The sequence below is a fragment of the Leuciscus leuciscus genome, assembly GCF_965113295.1.
Source record: "Leuciscus leuciscus genome assembly, chromosome: 19".
Taxonomy (NCBI): domain Eukaryota; kingdom Metazoa; phylum Chordata; class Actinopteri; order Cypriniformes; family Leuciscidae; genus Leuciscus; species Leuciscus leuciscus.
Genome location: NC_138743.1, coordinates 21,533,118 through 21,548,569, shown reverse-complemented (window position 1 = coordinate 21,548,569; position 15,452 = coordinate 21,533,118). Strand labels below are relative to the sequence as shown.

Sequence of the window (15,452 nt, the reverse complement as noted above, 5' to 3'; positions counted from 1 at the left end):
GGATTATAAACGTTTCTTCAGTGGTTCGCTTTTAATTAGGCCTATTATATTCGTATTCTTTACTGTGGTAAAGTAGAAAAACGCTGTAGGACAGACAGCCTACATTTGTACTTGCATGTCAAATTCTTTTTAACACAGTTTGTGCTTGTTATATTAGATATAGGGCGCGTCAAGTTTAGTTGTAAAGCGCGTTTCACACGCGCGGGTGATTTTTAGTTTCACTTTCTCTGGCAGCGCAATCTCAAACATAGCCTAAATATCTCGCCCTTGTGGAGGATAAAATTCGCTCTTCAGACCAATTTACATCAAGTAGAAAACACGAAGATATCATAAAGAGATCGATGGTCTCTTTCCTGCTCGTGTCCCACATCCCTCTCAGAGCGCAGATTGGTAGGCTATATCACGCGTCTTTGTGTGGAAATATAAAACGAGTTTTTATTTTATTTTATTTTTTTTAAATAACCCCCCAACCACCGCTGGTAGTTTGTCCATTACCGCGGTGGTAAAAAAAACTGCCACCGTCACAGCCCTAAATACAATAAGATAACCTTGTTTGAAATTCTATATTGACTGGGTTAAATAGAATTGCATTACTAAAAAGAGACTAAAATACAATTTTCATTGACTAAAACTAGACTAAAATGTCATTAGTTTTCGTTGACTAAAACTAGACTAACTTTTTTTTTATACATGCCATGGGATTAATCAATGCATGCTGATGAATGATGTATAATAATAATAATTAATCTGCATACCCTAGTTTTGCACTGATGTAACAAGACTGACAGTGACACAATAAGACCTCATGTTAGCATCTTTTTACTCTTAAAAAAATATATATATATAAAAATATGTATGTTCTTTAATGTTTGATTATAATTTTACTGTCTTCACATAGGGATGGGATTTGATAAGATTTTATCAATAATAATGCCACTGACGATTCTGATTATCGATCTAATTCTTTAACGATTCTCTTATCGATTCTTGATAGCACTGTGTGGAAAAATGTTTAAAATGCTTTTAAAAAAAAGTGGTTTTATTTATTTTAAAGTTTAAGCTTGAGTTAGCAAACTGTACTTTTTATATAATGTATGTAATAAATAGAACCTTATTGTAAAGTGTTACTGATTAGTTATACACCGATTCAGACGTCTCCTGAGTTCACTGTTGGAAAGATCAGTTGTTTTAACGATTCATTAAAATGAATCGGTTCAAAGGAGTCATTATTAGTTCGCGAATTGGACGTGTCGTGCGCGTTGTGTGATTATCCCAGCAGTTAGGACATGGACATCCAAGATTTGTGTCAAATTGTCAACATAGAAAACATTTCATCACTGTATAGTTTTATTTCGTTTAATTAAAGTGTTGTTTTATGTCAGCTGAATGTCCGGAACGCTTTTCAGAGAAGATAAGGAAACTTTAGCACAATTCACACCCAGCAGTATAATTCAGGGAAAAAAAAAATCTCCGAATGCTCCACACGAAACTTTGGTCTTCCGACCTTTTACCACCGTGTCGATTTATTTTGATTAATATGTGCGAGGGAGAGAGAGCAACACAGCGCCTAGTTTGGAGACGGTGAAGTCGTTTACACAGAGAGTGCGCGCGCGCGCGACCGGCTCTCTCTCTCTCTCTGGTCGTTCTTTTAGTTAAAACATGCGCCCTGTCACAAACGCAGCCGTTCATCTACATTACTCACCGATCAAATAAGACTTTGGCGGGACAAAAATTCACTTTGGCAGGCGCTAAAACAAGTTCAATGCAGCTGTTGTTGACGCTGTGTGTGTCCTTCAAGATTATGACGCAAATGCTAAGATTCCGATTGGCCAAGAGAAAAAGTGCTAAGATTCCGATTGGCCCAGAGAAATGTAAATTATAAGAATTATCCAATAATGTTTCGCAATTCTAGCCTGCATGGCAGTTTACTGTGAGAAACAATGGAGGGACAAAAAACTCTCAGGTTTCATTAGACATCTTAATTTGAGTTTTAAAGAACGAACAAACGAATATGTTTGGAATGACATGAGGGTGAGTAAATCATGACACCATTTACACCGGACACAGGTATAGACTCAGGAAAATAAGATTCAAAATTCACCGTTTTATTTATTTAATTTGCAGAACTTTATACACACACACACACACACACACACACACACACACACACACAGAGAGAGAGAGAGAGAGAGAGAGAGAGAGAGAGAGAGAGAGAGAGAGAGAGAGAGGTCCGTGCATTTGCATAGAAAGCGATAGGGAGAATGCAGAACGCAATTCGGAATCAAGAAGCTTTGGAGAATACATTTTACTTAAGGGATTGCGACAGAGAGTTTGTAACGATACAAGTAAAATGTAACCAAGAAGAATTTACTTCCGTAGTTTTGCACTGGTCGCGTTCACATCAACATGGCACTGCAGACTCCAGACCGCCTTTTTAAGCGGAAGCCGAGCGTGCACCAAAAGTGCTATTGTAAAGCGATCATGTTAAAACAAATAAAACATTACAAAAACACCAACTTACCGTGCACCCCTCCATAATTATGTGCTATTAGCTCTGTTGTAAAACTCTGTCCGGAGACCGCTGGCCTAGTACTGCTGTTCTGAAATTGCTGTGACATATGGCTGCAGTATCTCGTCGTTTCCGGTGTCGTCATCGTCAGAGGCGCTGGCCTGGCTGCTTGGCAACCAGGATCAACAAGAGATAGGCAACCAGAATCAACAAGAGATAGGCAACCAGAATCAACAAGAGATAGGCAACCAGAATCAACAAAAGATAGGCAACCAGAATCAACAAGAGATAGTCTAACGTTATACAGGTAAGGTTTTAAATGTTACATAGTATGTCTTCTTTAATGTGTCGAGTGCTTAATGATGAAAATGTTTGAAAAATGTTCGTCATTAATTGAATTGTATAATTTTAGACGTGTCCCTTGTGAAAAAGAAGTGCTTAATTGTATTGAATGTGCACTTGCAGTGTACTTATAAATACAAAAAGTACTGAATTCAGACACTCTAGCCTCACTAATATAATTTTTTAAAATGTATTTATTTATTTATTTTAAATAAATGTAATTTTATAATTTAATTTTGCCTCAAAACTTTACAGTTTTAAGATTTTTACTGAAATGTACCCATTGTCATGTAAGTTACTGCTCTGAGACACTAAGGTTGAGGATCTAAATGCAGTATTTATTGAAAGGGCAATCCACAATCAAAGTCCAACAGGCACAGGTCAAAACACAGGCAAACAATTCCAACATATACTAGGGCAGGAACACAGGGGTCAAAACCAGGGAACAGATAATCAATGGTGCGTTTAGAAATGCAGTATAGACACTGTGGGTGCTTCTCAATATCCCTCATCGTCTCCTCTCTCCTCCGTCCTCCATCCTATGACCCGGAAACCGATCGAGCTCAGCCATCTTGAAGGACATCTCAATTCTCTAATTGCACCGCGAGGAGTCGAGGATCGAGGAGTGAGGAGGCTTCCTGAGGAGTCATGAGCGAGGATACACAGGTGTATCCTATGCGGAAGAGTTTTATCGACTTAAACGTGACGCACGTCTAATTTCTCCTCCCCCTTCACATCGGTCACAATCATTTTAATTTATACTTTACCTTTGCAGTTTAAATAAACCACACATCTCACATATTTCAACAGGGTATCTTGCTTTATTATTATTTATTATGAATTTCTTAAATAAACAAACTTGAACAACATAAGGGCAGATCCTCTGAGCCGACTGATGACGCGATGAAGTGACACTTGAGTGATCAAGTATTCCAATGTATATAAAAAAGTTACATTCGATCCCTCCGTCCTCGCGTCTTTTCCTTGCAGCCTTCCCTCGCATCCTACAGGGGGCGGAGCTGAGACGCGAGGAAAGGAAACGAGGATGCACAAATAAGAAATGAGAAGCACCCATACATTACTTTGCAAAGAATGGCTGAGTGAACAGGGTTGGGCTGTGCTTAACAAGGTAATGAGTAACAGCAGTGAGTCCAGGCAGTGAGTTCTGAGAAATGTAGTTAGTTTGTGAGGGAATGACAATAGTCTGTGATGGAGAGCCCCCTGGTGGCTCTTAACGGCACTCCAGCTGGTGATCGTGACAACCATTTTGACAACTCCATGTGACAAAATACTGCATTTTTGGTGTCCTGTTGTTCTCCTTCTGCCTTATTTTAATTTATTTTTACCAGAGAAGTGAAGACCATGCGTCGCTCAGCTGCCAAATCTCGGGCCGATAAAAGCCACACATATTCTGCCTCAGTTAATGCTGCTCCTCCACCACACTCGGTCCAGCCCGTCAAGACCGTCAAGACCGTGGACATTGTGCAGGGCCTCCTAACCAGGACCAGCATGCTCACCAAGGAGGATGGGGAGGAGGTGGTGGTGGACATCATAGCGGAACTAATGGACAGACTGATGGTCCGATGTTGTCAGGTGTTTTTAAAAAGACAGGTGAGCTGAAACTTCATGGAATTATTGTTAATATGTCTATAGGATTTGCTTTGCAAACATGCATTTCATATACTTGTATGCTATAGTTTTGGGATAGGTTATGCCATGTTAAACATAAGTTATATAGTGTACAATATGTGATCATTCAGTCAAGTATTTCTTTTTTAGTATCAATGAGATACTATTACAGTTTTATTAATATTTTAAATTGGTTTTTATATATATATATATATTTTTTTAATTGCATGTTTTTATCATTTTATTATTATTATTATTTTAAATATGTATAGGCTTGTTTTCATCTATTTTTATTTTAGTTTTAGTTATTTTAGTACATCAAGTTAAACCAAATAAAAGACAAATTTTGTCTTGGAAAATGAAATCAGTTAACGTTTTTTTAGTTTTTTTTAAAATTATATTTTATATATATATATATATATATATATATATATATATATATATATATATATATATATATATATATATATATATATATATATATATATTAACTATAACAACCCTGCAATAGACCAGGGAAGCACCATATTAAATTTTTTTCCCAGGAATGAAAACAAGGCTAAATCAAGGAACTGTTGTAAGAGCTTTGTCTTATATATTCCTACTCTATACTTTTATTTAGGCTACTGCATTTGGATTTTGTTTTGCATTGACTTGTGTTACAAAAACTGACATGTGAACATTACAAAAACCGTTACTGTTTAAAAAATTTTTTATTAAAAAACGGAATGAAAACGACGCTGTGAGGAATAAAACTTCAGTGTGTTCAATGGTGTTATTTAACAACCTACTAATCGTTCAGCTGGCGAAAAACATATTTCTTTCAATAAACATAATTCCATAAAACAGCTTTGAAAGCTGTGAGTTTTGAAACTTACATGTGATCTAGGACCTTTATACACTGCATGCCATTTTAAAGAAAGTCTGTCCCTCACATCTTCGTTTTCATCTGCGTGAAGTTCAATATGTCACCTACCCTGATTAAAGTCTGTATGCTTGCTGTATATGAATAGCTTACTTGCAATGAAAAAGTTTTGTGATGCATTCATCTTATACACAAACTTCCTACCCTCCAGCTGATACCCTTCTCGGTTCGGTGGGCGCGAAATAACCTGGTTGAGACGGTAGAATGTCTTCTCCTGATGAGAGATGAGGAGGGTGATCCAGAACATGAACCTTTTTGGCAAGAGAAACCAGAAACTCATCCTTGTGCTGTTGATCCTTGTGCTGTTGATCCTTGGGCTGAGGGATGTGTGCCTGTGTTGCATTCTGCTCAGCAATAGCACTGCTTTACTGCACGTAAGAAAAGGTGGGGTGTGGGCTTTTCGGGGTTGGGGCAGTGAAAATTGGCTGTGAATATTACTACCATAGTACATAGTTTTTACACTTTTTATGAAATATCCCCCAAAACCAAAGAGTTTTAAGGAATCAAATATAAACTTATGGCTTACAGTATCGAAAGCTTTTCTAAAATCAAAAAAAAGTATTAAAGGGTCACCATTTAATAAATTGCTATATTGTACTAAATCAATAACTAAACGAATATTAGAAGAAATATGGCGTCCTTTCATGAATCCACATTGAGTTTCATCAATTATCTCATTTAAAGCATTTTTAATACGTTTGGCAAAATCTGCTGCCATTATTTTATAATGATTATTTAATAATGATATAGGTCGCCAATTTTCTAATAATAGTTGATCCTTTTCAGGTTTAGGGATCAATGTGATGATGCTTTGTCTGTGTGATGTAGGTAAGGAACCCTTGTTGATGGCCTCCTCATATACTGCTAACAGGAATTTAGATATATCGTTTATAAAAGCTTTATAGAATTCTGAAGAAAGGCCATCATTTCCAGGGGATTTGTTGTTTTTTAGTGTTTTTATACATAACTCAATTTTAGTTGGAGAAAGGTTTTCGGAACATTCAATTTTACTTTCTAAAGATAGCATTTCTGGACTTCTAATTGTTTTAAGAAGAACTGAATTATCTTGATCTTCTCCTAATGAATATATATCAGTATAATATTCAGAAATAAATTTGGAAATCATGTCTAGGTCTTCAGTAACAATATCATTTATTTTTAACTTTCTAATTAGGCACATTTCTGCATTCCTTTTCTCGAGACAAAAAAAACTGTTTTTTTACTGTTTCTTTCACCTTCTTCCATCCATTTTGTTCTAGATCTTACTAAAGCACCTTTGGCTTTTTCTTGATAAATGTGGTCTAACTCTTTCTGAAAATTATTTAAGACATCATTATTGGATGGGTGGGTAGATGTTTGAGTTAAATTTGAAATCTCTCTAATTATATCTTGAATACGTATTCTTTTCTTCATGGCCAACTTTTTTCCAAATTGAATGCAAAATGTTCTTATTTCAAACTTTAATAGTTCCCATATCTTGCCATATTCCTTCTTAATATTTGCCTCTTTCCAGTATTTATTTATTAATAATTTGATTTGTTTCACATAATCTTCATGGTATAAAAATGAATTGTTTAGTTTCCAATAGCCTAGATTTCGAGAGTTACATTGGATATCTTCAAATTTAATACTTAAGGTTACAATTTTGTGATCAGTAAGAATAGATGGGGAAATTCCAGTTTGCAAAACCTTTTGTTCCAAGTCTGAGGAAATTAGCCAAAAATCTATTCGTGATTGCCGAGTCATTTCCTTATTGCTCCATGTGAATTGTCTAACAAGGTGGTTTCTATATCTCCATATGTCCATGAGAGCTAAATTATCACAAACATTCTGGAGATTGTTATTCTTATTAAAGACTTTGGCGGGGAATCTATCTAGAACATTATCATGAACCATATTAAAATCTCCACCAATAATTATCTTTGCCATTGGAAATTAGTTGAGAGAATATTGACATTTTCTTCTATCGTGTCTAACAAATCACAATTCAAAGAAGTAGAGTTGTATCCATAAACATTGCATAATATAAACAAATTACTGCCATTTTCAATTACTATAATAACCCAATGCCCTTTCACATCACATTTGTTACAAAGAACTTTCCCTCTAAAGCTGCCTTTCAAAGTGCTCACACCGGCTGAATGATTATTTCCATGAGCTAACCAGAGATCATCTCCCCACTGGTTCTTCCAAAATAAAACATCTTCCTCACTTGAGTGGGATTCTTGTACAAAAAAAAATCTGCCTTAATTTCTTTGCAAAACAAAAAATATAGCTTTTCTTTTAACAATATCTCGAATGCCCTTTACATTAAGTGAGATAAGTGATAACTCCGTTATGAAATAACAACAGGAGAAAAAATAACAGAGGTATGAGGAGGGTTTGGTCTATCCTCAATTTCAAGAGCAGAACATAACTAATATAGCTCAATATACGAACATAAATTAAAACATTTTGTTAAGTTTGAACAGAAAAACATGCATGTGTTTGTTGTTGCCATGCATCTTAAAGGTCTGAGGAGGATCAGCTTAACTGTATACTGATCAGTTTATCTTTTGGTCTTCCACATTCAGTTTGATTTCGATACCTTCAATGAACGCTTTGGACCCGACATAGTAGGCTTTTCTGTTATCTTCGCATGCTTTCTTCACATGTGGCCATAAAAGCGATCGTCTGTCCTTTTCCTCTTTGATCAGATCTTCCACGAAGCGAAGCTTGTGCTGTTTCAGGAATTCGTTGTTTTTGGCATTCTTCCAAATGGAATCTCGCACAGATCGTAAAGTGAATAAAACAATGATGGCACGAATCCTACCCGATTGCGGTTTACCGAGCCTGTGAGTGAGCAATGTCAATGACTTCAAACCCTTTTTTGCAAGCCTCAGGGGCAACAGCGTTACAAATTTCGACAACTTTTGCTTTTACATCTTCGTTTGGTTGCTCAGAGAGGCCATAGAGACGTAAGCACCAGCGTCTTTTGTAACGTTCGGCATCGGCGACTCGTTCTTCCAGACTGACGAGAGATTTTTGCTGCTGCGCGAATTTTTCACCCAGCTTAGTTTTGTCATCCTTGATATCCTGAATCTCAGCATAAAGATGATTTAAGGATGTCTTGAGGTCCTCAATTGTGTTGGAATTGGTAATTATCATCTTCTCAAGTGAGTCTGCTCTTTGATTAATTTTCAGGGTGAGGGCCGTGATGATATTTTCCTGCAACTCAGATAGGGAAGGCTCACCTCTGTTTTTCTTCGGCATGGGGCTGCTCAGTGGAGTGTCAGGGGCGGGAGGAAGAATTACTGGTAGGTCTCCTTTAGATGAATCAGTTGGAGAGGTGGGTTCAGCTGCGTAGAAATGGTCTGAGATCGCTTTCTTTCGTTTGTCTTTGGCGCTCATTTTAATCGGTTGTTGTGAGCCACGCGGTCACGGCTATCTAGATCAGCAACTTATTCTTAAGTTTTGCTATGACAGTATTTTACACTATGGTTTCGAGTTAGCTTTTTTTTTTGAAAGATTTAACACATGAGTTTTTTCAAAGAGGATAGATTCAAAACCCTTCAGAGCATTTCAACATACGTCTGTCTCGGTCGCCATCTTGTCTCGACCCTGCCAAGCATGTTTTTGATACAAGAACTAATCAGCTCTCCGGCGCCACCTGCTGTCGCGGAGTTAAAACTACATCCTGTAATGGTGAAATTGTGCCCCCTAGCGCCCCGTAGTTAAAACTTCATCCTGTTATGGTGAAATTGTACCCCCTAGCGCCCCGGTGCGCTATAACAGTCTGTTATAGCGAAATTGAGCCCCCTAGCGCGCCGAGGGTGATATAACAGATTAGACGCATTGCGCGGTGAGCTTCGGGCCTCTCGCCTCGAGACACGTAGCCGATTTGACACACAGGATCGCTTTATTCAAAATCTGTCCGATGAAATATTCAGACGTTTCCAAAGTATGCAGGCAGCCATCTGTGAGGATTTTGATAGAAGCGGTCGCATGTTCACCGAATACCATCGTGAGCTGGTGCTTTTGCTCCATCATCTCATACTCGTCATCCTAGATGGAACAGCAGAGTAAATTTAATATAGATGTATTCCAAGTAATACTTGTATTCCATTAAACTTTTACGGTTGTAGTCGTTTTTCTTTACCTATCATGTATTGATAACCATCTGTGCTTTGATTTTCATATTGCTTTGATTTTTATACTCTGATTTTCATGTATTGATTTTTATATCCCATCTATGCTTTGATTTTTATATCCCATCTATGCTTTGATTTTTTATACTCTATGATTTTCATGTATTGATTTTTATATCCCATCTATGCTTTGATTTTTTATACTCTATGATTTACATGTATGCTTTGATTTTTTATACTCTATGATTTTCATATTGCTTTGATATTTCATGTATGCTTTGATTTGTTTTTTTACACATACCCTGTGATTTTTATACTTTTTTACATATTTTGTGATTTTTATATTTCATGTTTTGGTCTGAAATCTAAAATGGACGGTTCAAAAAGCTTTGGCGCAGACGACACAGAACTGTCAGCGGACGAGATTGAAATGCTAAGTATGCTGCCGGACGAGCTTTTAATGTTTCCAGATTCTTTAGAACAGTATTTGTTTAATCTAGAATCTTCACACCCCCCTGCTAATTTGGATCTTTTTGAATTAGCCGTAAATCCAAATATGAATTTGTTCGATCATGTGCTAAACGTAGACAACGATCCTGTTGTACAATACGGCGGCGATTTAAACAACCAACCCCCTGAGCATCCTGCCGCTGATCCTGACTGCGACCACACAGAGCATCCTCCCGCTAATGATACTTCACAACCATCCACATCCGCAGCAGGTAATGTTGACCCTACTACACCGACTCGATTAAGCCGTACGGACATTGATACGCTGATTCGCGAGGGTGGGGACGTTAACGGATATCATGTTTTACCACGACCTCCTTTCAATAGTGTGTCATTGCGAAGGACTATGAATCTGAGAGAGATTAACTCTACAGATTTTGCCTCTTATCACACCTACTTACATGACATGCTGAGTGGGATCGTCACCTTCGCTAGAGAAATCGGTGGTCATGCTCCCGTAATCAATATGACCATGTCAGCTCCCAGTCTACAAACACCCGTCAGCACCGTTTTAACTCCCGGTAATAATTACGACGTGGATTCACTTTTCGATCAAATTGAAAAAGTTTTACAGAGCAACAATCGGTTACTATCCGACGATGTTGTCGAAATTGATGCTTCCGTAGCCATGAACAGACAAGGCGGCGGCCGTCGTAAACTTATAGATCTCGCTGTCGACCAGGTCATCAAAAGAAAAAAGACAAGTTTATTCTGTCCCACAAATATTTCAAATAATTTGTGCCTCTCCATCTGTCTAGCTCGTTTTCTTAACCCCCAATTGCCCGAGAGCGAGTTAGAAAAACTGGCTACCGCCATCCAAAACAACGTCGGCTTCTCAATCCAAGACCGAATCGTTCTGTTAGCGACATAGCATCGTTTGAACGAGCGCTAGACATTAAAATCGTTGTATTTCACAGATCTAATGCCATGGTCTTAGAAACGTACAAAAATTCTGACGAACCTCATCCAAAAACTGTTTTCCTTTATCTGCACAATGATCCTTACTACATGATACTGAATTTGACGGCATTCATCGGTTCGGATTACGTCTGTCAACACACATTGCATGCATGCTTACATCGATGGTCTCTGCGACTGGTGTAAGATTTGTAGCAAAACGGACAGACGTAATCCGAACCGATGAATGCCGTCAAATTCAGTATCATGTAGTAAGGATCATTGTGCAGATAAAGGAAAACAGTTTTTGGATGAGGTTCGTCAGAATTTTTGTACGTTTCTAAGACCATGGCATTAGATCTGTGAAAAACAACGATTTTAATGTCTAGCGCTCGTTCAAACGATGCTATGTCGCTAACAGAACGATTCGGTCTTGGATTGAGAAGCCGACGTTGTTTTGGATGGCGGTAGCCAGTTTTTCTAACTCGCTCTCGGGCAAATGGGGGTTAAGAAAACGAGCTAGACAGATGGAGAGGCACAAATTATTTGAAATATTTGTGGGACAGAATAAACTCGTCTTTTTTCTTTTGATGACCTGGTCGACAGCGAGATCTATAAGTTTACGACGGCCGCCGCCTTGTCTGTTCATGGCTACGGAAGCATCAATTTCGACAACATCGTCGGATAGTAACCGATTGTTGCTCTGTAAAACTTTTTCAATTTGATCGAAAAGTGAATCCACGTCGTAATTATTACCGGGAGTTAAAATTGCGCTGACGGGTGTTTGTAGACTGGGAGCTGACATGGTCATATTGATTACGGGAGCATGACCACCGATTTCTCTAGCGAAGGTGACGATCCCACTCAGCATGTCATGTAAGTAGGTGTGATAAGAGGCCAAATCTGTAGAGTTAATCTCTCTCAGATTCATAGTCCTTCGCAATGACACACTATTGAAACGAGGTCGTGGTAAAACATGATATCCGTTAACGTCCCCACCCTCGCGAATCAGCGTATCAATGTCCGTACGGCTTAATCGAGTCGGTGTAGTAGGGTCAACATTACCTGCTGCGGATGTGGATGGTTGTGAAGTATCATTAGCGGGAGGATGCTCTGTGTGGTCGCAGTCAGGATCAGCGGCAGGATGCTCAGGGGGTTGGTTGTTTAAATCGCCGCCGTATTGTACAACAGGATCGTTGTCTACGTTTAGCACATGATCGAACAAATTCATATTTGGATTTACGGCTAATTCAAAAAGATCCAAATTAGCAGGGGGGTGTGAAGATTCTAGATTAAACAAATACTGTTCTAAAGAATCTGGAAACATTAAAAGCTCGTCCGGCAGCATACTTAGCATTTCAATCTCGTCCGCTGACAGTTCTGTGTCGTCTGCGCCAAAGCTTTTTGAACCATCCATTTTAGATTTCAGACCAAAACATGAAATATAAAAATCACAAAATATGTAAAAAAGTATAAAAATCACAGGGTATGTGTAAAAAAACAAATCAAAGCATACATGAAATATCAAAGCAATATGAAAATCATAGAGTATAAAAAATCAAAGCATACATGAAAATCATAGAGTATAAAAAATCAAAGCATAGATGGGATATAAAAATCAATACATGAAAATCATAGAGTATAAAAAATCAAAGCATAGATGGGATATAAAAATCAAAGCATAGATGGGATATAAAAATCAATACATGAAAATCAGAGTAAAAAAATCAAAGCAATATGAAAATCAAAGCATAGATGGTTATCAATACATGATAGGTAAAGAAAAACGACTACAACCGTAAAAGTTTAATGGAATACAAGTATTACTTGGAATACATCTATATTAAATTTACTCCGCTGTTCCATCCAGGATGACGAGTATGAGATGATGGAGCAAAAGCACCAGCTCACGATGGTATTCGGTGAACATGCGACCGCTTCTATCAAAATCCTCACAGATGGCTGCCTGCATACTTTGGAAACGTCTGAATATTTAATCGGACAGATTTTGAATAAAGCGATCCTGTGTGTCAAATCGGCTACGTGTCTCGAGGCGAGAGGCCCGAAGCTCACCGCGCAATGCGTCTAATCTGTTATATCACCCTCGGCGCGCTAGGGGGCTCAATTTCGCTATAACAGACTGTTATAGCGCACCGGGGCGCTAGGGGGTACAATTTCACCATAACAGGATGAAGTTTTAACTACGGGGCACTAGGGGGCACAATTTCACCATTACAGGATGTAGTTTTAATTCCGCGACAGCAGGTGGCGCCGGAGAGCTGATTAGTTCTTGTATCAAAAACATGCTTGGCAGGGTCGAGACAAGATGGCGACCGAGACAGACGTATGTTGAAATGCTCTGAAGGGTTTTGAATCTATCCTCTTTGAAAAAACTCATGTGTTAAATCTTTCAAAAAAAAAAGCTAACTCGAAACCATAGTGTAAAATACTGTCATAGCAAAACTTAAGAATAAGTTGCTGATCTAGATAGCCGTGACCGCGTGGCTCACAACAACCGATTAAAATGAGCTCCAAAGACAAACGAAAGAAAGCGATCTCAGACCATTTCTACGCAGCTGAACCCAGCTCTCCAACTGATTCATCTAAAGGAGACCTACCAGTAATTCTTCCTCCCGCCCCTGACACTCCACTGAGCAGCCCCATGCCGAAGAAAAACAGAGGTGAGCCTTCCCTATCTGAGTTGCAGGAAAATATCATCACGGCCCTCACCCTGAAAATTAATCAAAGAGCAGACTCACTTGAGAAGATGATAATTACCAATTCCAACACAATTGAGGACCTCAAGACATCCTTAAATCATCTTTATGCTGAGATTCAGGATATCAAGGATGACAAAACTAAGCTGGGTGAAAAATTCGCGCAGCAGCAAAAATCTCTCGTCAGTCTGGAAGAACGAGTCGCCGATGCCGAACGTTACAAAAGACGCTGGTGCTTACGTCTCTATGGCCTCTCTGAGCAACCAAACGAAGATGTAAAAGCAAAAGTTGTCGAAATTTGTAACGCTGTTGCCCCTGAGGCTTGCAAAAAAGGGTTTGAAGTCATTGACATTGCTCACTCACAGGCTCGGTAAACCGCAATCGGGTAGGATTCGTGCCATCATTGTTTTATTCACTTTACGATCTGTGCGAGATTCCATTTGGAAGAATGCCAAAAACAACGAATTCCTGAAACAGCACAAGCTTCGCTTCGTGGAAGATCTGATCAAAGAGGAAAAGGACAGACGATCGCTTTTATGGCCACATGTGAAGAAAGCATGCGAAGATAACAGAAAAGCCTACTATGTCGGGTCCAAAGCATTCATTGAAGGTATCGAAATCAAACTGAATGTGGAAGACCAAAAGATAAACTGATCAGTATACAGTTAAGCTGATCCTCCTCAGACCTTTAAGATGCATGGCAACAACAAACACATGCATGTTTTTCTGTTCAAACTTAACAAAATGTTTTAATTTATGTTCGTATATTGAGCTATATTAGTTATGTTCTGCTCTTGAAATTGAGGATAGACCAAACCCTCCTCATACCTCTGTTATTTTTTTCTCCTGTTGTTATTTCATTACGGAGTTATCACTTATCTCACTTAATGTAAAGGGCATTCGAGATATTGTTAAAAGAAAAGCTATATTTTTGTTTAGCAAAGAAATTAAGGCAGATTTTTTTTTTTTACAAGAATCCCACTCAAGTGAGGAAGATGTTTTATTTTGGAAGAACCAGTGGGGAGATGATCTCTGGTTAGCTCATGGAAATAATCATTCAGCCGGTGTGAGCACTTTGAAAGGCAGCTTTAGAGGGAAAGTTCTTTGTAACAAATGTGATGTGAAAGGGCATTGGGTTATTATAGTAATTGAAAATGGCAGTAATTTGTTTATATTATGCAATGTTTATGGATACAACTCTACTTCTTTGAATTGTGATTTGTTAGACACAATAGAAGAAAATGTCAATATTCTCTCAACTAATTTCCAATGGCAAAGATAATTATTGGTGGAGATTTTAATATGGTTCATGATAATGTTCTAGATAGATTCCCCGCCAAAGTCTTTAAAAAGAATAACAATCTCCAGAATGTTTGTGATAATTTAGCTCTCATGGACATATGGAGATATAGAAACCACCTTGTTAGACAATTCACATGGAGCAATAAGGAAATGACTCGGCAATCACGAATAGATTTTTGGCTAATTTCCTCAGACTTGGAACAAAAGGTTTTGCAAACTGGAATTTCCCCATCTATTCTTACTGATCACAAAATTGTAACCAAATTAAATTTGAAGATATCCAATGTAACTCTCGAAATCTAGGCTATTGGAAACTAAACAATTCATTTTTATACCATGAAGATTATGTGAAACAAATCAAATTATTAATAAATAATTACTGGAAACAGGCAAATATTAAGAAGGAATATGGCAAGATATGGGAACTATTAAAGTTTGAAATAAGAACATTTTGCATTCAATTTGGAAAAAAGTTGGCCATGAAGAAAAGAATA

General features: G+C 38.0%; 1 protein-coding gene across 4 annotated transcripts in view; it reads left to right on the top strand.

Moving 5' to 3' along the window:
* The first annotated feature begins 1,814 nt into the window (after positions 1-1,814).
* LOC309481704 (uncharacterized protein) overlaps positions 1,815-15,452 on the top strand; it is a 64,854-nt gene continuing 51,216 nt past the window's right edge. For 2 of the 4 annotated variants that reach the window (XM_082146734.1, XM_082146733.1), the window contains exons 1-4: positions 1,815-2,031; positions 2,629-2,816; positions 4,201-4,462; positions 5,557-5,779. In XM_082146734.1, coding sequence (XP_082002860.1) covers positions 1,918-2,031; positions 2,629-2,816; positions 4,201-4,462; positions 5,557-5,763 — 771 coding nt within the window. In that variant the 5' untranslated portion in view covers positions 1,815-1,917 and the 3' untranslated portion in view covers positions 5,764-5,779. Of the gene's footprint in view, positions 2,032-2,531; positions 2,817-4,200; positions 4,463-5,556; positions 11,682-11,729; positions 11,852-15,452 lie in introns of those variants that run through there. The other 2 variants (XR_014200079.1, XR_014200078.1) reach the window with 2 other exon arrangements.